Source organism: Montipora foliosa, chromosome 4 (assembly GCF_036669935.1).
Source record: "Montipora foliosa isolate CH-2021 chromosome 4, ASM3666993v2, whole genome shotgun sequence".
Taxonomy (NCBI): domain Eukaryota; kingdom Metazoa; phylum Cnidaria; class Anthozoa; order Scleractinia; family Acroporidae; genus Montipora; species Montipora foliosa.
The window spans coordinates 30,900,132-30,907,631 of NC_090872.1; the positions used below are offsets into that span (position 1 = coordinate 30,900,132).

At 40.4% G+C, this 7,500-nt stretch overlaps 1 protein-coding gene across 1 annotated transcript; it reads right to left on the reverse strand.

Annotated features, from left to right (window-relative positions):
- Window positions 1-3,015: 3,015 nt before the first annotated feature.
- On the reverse strand, window positions 3,016-3,873 carry LOC138001205 (uncharacterized). The gene has a single exon (XM_068847859.1). It carries the CDS (start codon window positions 3,871-3,873, stop codon window positions 3,016-3,018), a length of 858 nt encoding a protein of 285 aa, XP_068703960.1.
- Between the last annotated feature and the right edge of the window lie 3,627 nt (window positions 3,874-7,500).

The window sequence follows — 7,500 nt, forward strand, 5'->3', positions numbered from 1 at the left end:
ACCTTACGAGGAAATCCTCTTGGTTGCACTTACACTTGTCAGTTTCCTTGATGAAAAACGAAATAAATATCATAATGGCTTCGGAATCTACTTGACATTTTTTGGGACATCTGAATATTCAAGGGCACAGCAAGAGGAATCAGCTTACTTGCTTCAACCTTAAATTGGTGACTTATCATAAAAAAAATATATTTTTCTTTATCATTTAGGTACAGTAGCATAATTATGAAAAAGCCGCCATGCGTCAATCCTTACCAGCAAACAACTTCTCTAAGACATAAAGAAGCTTCCTCAGACACCCAAACCAGCAGCTTGGAAGGGTTTCATGCAGCTGAAGAATGTTCATATTCAAGATAATCATTTACTGGACTTACCTGATTATCCTGAGACATCTAATGATCACCCAATCTACAGGTGAGGCAGATTCTTCTTCTTCGGAATGATCCAGGAAAATAGGAAACTTGTCATATTAATTGAAAAGAACCTGGCTGACGAAAAGGCTCGGAAGAAAGGCGTGCACACTGCTTACTTTATGAGCCAACATAATTATATTTAATTAATAGAAGATGCCTATCTGGATCGTGATCTGTTTTTTTTTTAAGACTCAATCAAACTTCTAGCCAACTGCTCGGCCTTCGAAATCCGGTTTTCATCCTCCGGAGAATCCGCAACGGAGATCGTCTCACACATAAGCCGAAGCGGTCGTTCAACCATGCCACAATGCGAACTATCGGCTAATTTTATCGACTTCTGCCGTTCTTCCAAAAGTTTGTTACCATCCTAAAGATCCTGCTTGACTTTGTCCAGCTTCAACTTATCTAAAGAAGCCAACGCTGAATTGATTTCAACTTCAACAGATTGGTAAACTTCAGCTGCTTCTCCTTGTCAACTTTCTTCCACTTCAGAGACCGATCGTCCTTGACTTTCTTTACAACCGATCTGCTTTGCAGAAATAGTTCGTTTAGTAAGATCTTGAAATTTCAAATCTACATGCTGTAAGATCTTCTCCCGAAACAAAACGTAGCATATTACTCCAAATTTTAGAAGCTGCCCATAGACGTTTAAGTGGTGAGTAATGATTTTCGATGACCCATTTTAGTAAAACTGATGTTTTTAAAGATTAAAGATTTAAGAGGTAAAAATACCTATGTTACATACAAACAAGAGACTGTCACAATTTTTGTTTGGTTTGGTTTTTTTTCTTTGTTTCCTTAGCTGCATAGTTTATTTCGTTAGTGTTAATTATTTAGTGTAAATGTAGTGTCGTTGTCAACCGTATAGTGCCTTAAAATAGTTTGTAAGTTTATTTGTTCTTAAAAGTCTCCCTTTTGAAAATACTATTGTAACTATAGGATTGTAAGTGTCGTGTTTAAACAATAGGTTTGTCTGTAAGGGTGTCTGGGGAAGCTTCTTTATGTCTTAGAGAAGTTGTTTGCTGATAAGGATTGATGCATGGCAGCTTTCATAATTATGCTACTGTACCTAAAATATGATATAATAATGATAAAGAATTTTTTTTTTTTTCAGTGATAAGTCACCAATTTAAGGTTGAAGCAAGTAAGCTGATTCCTCTTGCTGTGCCCTTGATTATTCAGATGTCCCAAAAAATGTCAAGAAGATTCCGAAGCCATTATGATATTTGTTTCCTTTTTCACCAAGGAAACTAACAAGTGTAAGTGCAACCAAGAGGATTTCCTCGAAAGGTCTTGTCCAACTATCAAGGATAAATAATAGTTCCAGGTGCATGTTTAACATCTGCAACAGGTGGTCACACCGGGTTTGGTGTTATGGTGTGTTCACCTTGCTTTTAATTCTTCATTTTAAAATGTGGTCTGCCACTTGCATCCCACGTAATTATCGCCACAAAACCCCTTTACGATTATTTCCACCATTTTTTTAAGCAGTCAATTTCGTAAACTTTCTGAAGATGAATGCGATTCAAGCTGATGAAATGCACTACTCGAACTCTTCGACAGAATTTGAAGAAAATGGCACGAAGTTATAAATGACTTTTTGACTAACTTTCGCATAATATCATTTTTCATCATTGCAAAGATTTTCCGGTTATTTGCAACTCGTTTGGGACGTATATAATGCGTGTCAATTGTCCCGGAAATAATTTTGTATGAACGGCAGTAATAGTTGGAGAGAAAACTTAAGATAAAAATTTGTGTCCTGTGCTCGAGTTGTCCACATAACCTCAAAGAAGTGACTATCTCACGTCATTAGGGAGCTTACGCAAGGACGACGAGGACGACGACGCCAACAAGAACGTCCCATCATTGTAATAATTTTGAGAAAACCCCAAGTTGTTCGGGAATGGAAAGTGTTTTTATCAACGATTGGAATGAACGGTCTGGTTGTTTGGGAAGGAAATTAAAATGTTTTGTCAGGTTCTCACGTTCTGTACACATTCTCAAATTCGGTCAATTTATCGTGGTTGTAAGGAACAGGACGGCAAAGAAATTTAAATTTCCAGACTGTAAAACGCAAGTGTAGGGCGTGTTAATTAAGCCCATAGTTTTTATCTTTCTTTTATCTGTCGTTGTCTTCCTTGCTTAAGAGGTTACATCAAGGCATCTTACCATGGTTAAATTTCTTTCGGTAGTGTATGTAATTAACCGCGATTTCCCGAGTTACGTAAGTGTCCATTTTTGTGTGTCTTTATGCACTAGAGTAATATCTAGCCGATTATATTTGAGCACTTTGTCTGTGTAGATAGTCATGTCGCAGGTAATCTTCACCTTTCCCTTTTACCGCGGTTGGCAAGGGTTGATGGTCATACCACTTGTCATTACACTCTATCCCATACTTCGTGCACATCCCCCAGTGTACCCGCAGGGCCGCCTTGTCGTGGCGCTTGCTATACCCTCTCTGGGCAAGCTACTTGCATCAACTGACAATGTGTCGTACTGTTTCAGTGGCATCTCCACCCAATCTACACAGTGGTGTCTCTGAGGTCTTATCTATGCTGTACTTGGTTTGGTCTTAAAGCTTGTTCCTGAGTAGCAAGAATCAAACTTTTTGTTTCCTTTTTTTTAAGAATCCATTTCTGAGCAATCTCCAAGACTCCTCTCCAGCTTCATCTGATATTTGTTGGACAAACGCACCATGTAGGGCTTTCTTCTTCAAGTTTTTAACTTTCTCGTCTTTCCTACTCCTCTCATAGTCCTTTAGACTCTCTTCTTCAACAATCACTTTCTCCTTCAACGCAGCTTGAAGCATCCACTCTGTGCTCTCTCTTAGGTAGCCATGAAGTACTTTGCTCTCCCTTTTTACACACTCCTCGATGTCGATCAGTCCTCTTCCCCCTATCTTTCTCGGTAGGTACAGCCTCGCAACACTACTCCTGGTGTGCAGACAGCCATCCATTGCCAAGATCTTCCTAGTTCTTCTATCCATGTTGGCTACCTCCTCCATTGTCTTGTCCACAATCCCCGCATTGTAGCGTACTACACCTACAGCCCAGTTATTGATGCCATAGAGCAAATTTCCTCCATTGAGTTTTGATCTACACAACTTCTTGACTCTTCTGATATACTCCGATAATATTTGGCCTTTCGTCTTGGTGTTTAGAGTCTGGTCCAACTGTAAGATGCTAAGGTATTTGTAGCCTTCCTCCTCTATTTCCCCGATATGCTGGTCGACTGGTAGTTCTATTCCGCGACTGCCAACTTCTCTTTCCCTTCTTATTTCCAGGACAGCACACTTGTCTAGCCCAAACGACATCTTAATGTCTTGCGAGAAGATCCTTACTATTTGAACAAGTGAGTCTAGTTGATCTTTGCTAGCTCCGTACAGCTTCAGATCATCCATAAATAGTAGGTGGTTAATGGGCTTCATGTCCTTTGCAAGTTTGTATCCAGCTCTCATTTTTCGTAGTACTAGGGTCAAGGGAAACATGACCACTATAAACAGTAGTGGTGACAATGAGTCACCTTAAAAAATTCCTCTCCTAATGTCCACCTGCCCGAGAGCCATTCCCCCTGATGTCAATACTGCCTTCCAGTTCACCAAGCTGTTGCTGATTATAGAGATCATATTCTTGGGAGCCCCAACCATCTCCATGCATTTCAAGATCTATGAATGCTGCACCATATCATGTGCCTTAATTCTTGAGGTCTATCTAAGCCATTGACAAGTTTGTCAACCTTCTCCGCAGTTCTTCAGGATTGCCTCGTCTACAAGCAATTAGTTCCTCGGGATCCCTTCCTGCACCCATTCTGTTCATCTGTTAGCAGTCCATTCCTTTCGAAGTTGTGGTATAACTTCTCTCCCATAACTCCTGTCAAGGGCTTCCACATCATGGGTAGAGGCAGGCAATAGGGCGGTAGTTGCTGGCACCCTTCGCTGTATCCTTTTGTATCAAAACTGTTCTTCCCCTGACCATCTACTCTGGTACATTCCCTTGACATATGCAGAGTCTTGCAAGCATTCTTGCAATCTAGAGTGCAATCCTGTCAGTTTCTTAAACCAGAACCCCTGAACAAGATCGGGGACGGCTGCCCTCCAGTTTGCCATCTTCCTCACTCCATTTCTAATATCCTCCACGGTGATGCTGATATCTTTTTGCACCTCTGTTATACTCAACTCCACCTCTACATCCTCTAGCCAAGATGATCTCTCATTGTGACCGACTTTCTCAGACCCGTTTTCGCTCCAGAAGGAGGTTGCTTCTGTGGGATCATGTAACACCGTTGCTCCTCGTTCCTTTCCATCTAGTGTTTTGTAGAACAGCTTCTGATTGGTTCTAAACAGGTGGTTCTGTTTGAACTGTTGGCTTCTCTCGTCGTATCTCTTGATCTTAACTCCACCTGCCTTGATCTTCTGTTACAACGTGCCTGAGACATACAAAGTGCCCCTTTCCTCAAGATGATATTTTCTGTTCAACATTTCCCTCTCTCTTTGTTTCAGTTTCCTCTTCGGACTTCCTCAATCTTGGTCTTCTCGCCAAGTTTCGATATTCCCCTTAATCCTTCTCTTCCAGAATGGCTGTTCAGTTTTTTCTCCCTTTCCTCCCTTGTATCATTCCCATTCTTTCTGTAGTAACATATGCATCTGCCTACATTAAAGTATTCAGTTCAGTGATGTTGTGCGTCTGAATCCTTTTGACGGCTGCATTGATTTTTCCAACTTCTGCTTTCAGCTTCGTTCTTTCACATGACTTCAGTGATGGTGAACCTATTGTCTCTTCTAGTTGCATAATTTCTAGGAACCTGTGGCAAAGAGCTTCCAGTTTTGGGCTGATCTCTTCTTGTAATTCTTCAGCAGTGACAACTCTGGGTTCCTCTTCACGTAGGTGTTCTTCTTGGGTATCAGATGTTGTTGCATGGTCTGGTGAGGTGTATCTGTGGTAAGAAGCTCCACAGTTTCAAGTCTAACGATGTTCATAGTGTGGTGTATCTGTGGCATGGAGCTCTGTAGTTTCAATCTCCTGATGTTCATGTATTACTCGTATGGCTATTTCCTCTTGCTTCACAGTCTCTCGCCACTTCTTGTTCTTAATCCGGCGTACTTGATCAGCCAATCTCTGCTCGGTGACTGTTAGTCCGTTGTTGATGTTACGGGCTTTCCACAGGTCTAGCAATCTTTTTCTGTACCCTTAGTCTCTGGTTAACTCCTAATGTAACATTCAAACAACCGCTTGTTATCCCCCTTTGACCATGCTGATATCTTCTGTTGTTGTTCAGCAGTATAACAGGATGACGATCGGGCCTGCGCTGCTGATCCACAGGACACCTGCCGGACGCGATACCTTCACTACAAGCTCCAGTCCCGTTGACGTCGTTAGTGTGAAATCCAATATTTCACATTCTCTCATCAAATGAGGCTGTCATAACCCTAACACGGGTGGCTTTTTGGGTTGCTGGCACTTGCCAAAGGTGCCATTCAATACTCTGGTGGGCGGGAGCGTCCATATTCCCGTGGTAGTCAAGGGCACCAACCTGTTCTACCCCAGTGCCCATCTATTTATTATTATTATTGTTATTATTATTATTATTATTATCATTATCATTATCATTATCATTATCATTATCATTATCATTATCATTATCATTATCATTATCATTATCATTATCATTATTATTATTATTATTATTATTATTATTACTTTGATTCCATAGGTTCTGAACTTGTTATTTAATTTTTTTCATTTTTTCATTGATTTGGTTAGGGATATTTTATTTTTAAGTTTTTTTAGATTTACACTTAATGGGAATTTTTTTCCTGGACGCATCATACGTCCAGAAATGCACATAATGCACTCGGATTTCAATAAGCGTCACGAAGTGTCCCCTTGCTCTTCTCCCCAACTTCAACATCACTCATGTCCCGAAATAGGGACAAAAAATGTCACGAAGTGTCCCTCAAATTCTGCCCTTTAAGTAAAGATTAACTGCTGCATTTACCCTAAGGTAAAAATAATGCTAACCTTTATCCTTACTTTGTTGTTGAAAATAGATAGCAATTGCCTAGACTTAAAAGGATACTTCGTGTCGGATGTCAAAATTGGACGTCCATCTAATTAGGTGCATTTCTGGACATAAGTGGACGCATGCAATAGAACGAATGGTTTATACATCTGATCGAATTTATTCCTGGATCCAGCAAAATGAAGGAATGATTTATGTGCCTGATCAGATTTTTTCCTGAAACCATCCAGAAGAACAAATGATTATACTCCTGCAGTACACACTGCATGACAACCAACACAATTTTACTTGGGTTTCCATTTCTTTCTGGACCATTGCCCCTCCCTAGGCTTCCTAATCCTCATTCCGTAATAGTATTTTATTGCATTGGGCATGTAAGTAAGGCAGACCTTAACTGGAGACTTTGCAAATGTTTGGAGAGAAGGGAATTTTTGCCAGCTTTTGCTTGCATGTAGGTAACCAGATATCCTTTTTCTCTTTATTTTTAACTACAATTTATCTTCAGAAATCATATTATTCACCTGGTAAATGTGTTTTCGGTAAGTGTTATTTCCGTTTTTGGATAATTGGCTTCGCTGTTTTGGTCGCGTCAGTCTGTCCCTGGTTTTGGTGTTGGTTTTTACTCGTAGGTTGCCTCTTGTTGTTCTTTTCTTTTTCCTTTCTTGACTCGGCACGAAGGAGTCGCGCGGGTAGAGGTCTGGCGCTTGACTAAAAACCTCCTTGCCCGGTTGCGCTCTACCCCTGAAGATTCGCAGCCATTTACGAGCCTAATGGTGTCACAGTCAGCTTACCGTTAGCTTTGGGATATTTTGATTTGCCTCGTGGAACCTGTGTTGCATATTGATTTCATTGGGATTTCTTTAGTTTCTTCCACATATTTTTTAAGAACGAAGATTTTGGTATAATTTCTCGTACATGTACTATCTGTCCTTTTCTGAAGTGAAAGTTTTTAATTTCACACAGAGTTTGTTTCATTTGTTATTAACCTTATTTTGGGGTTCAGAGTTCGCTTTGTGAATTTCTCCCCCTCATTTTACAGACTAACCCCAACTTTTGTCATGATTTT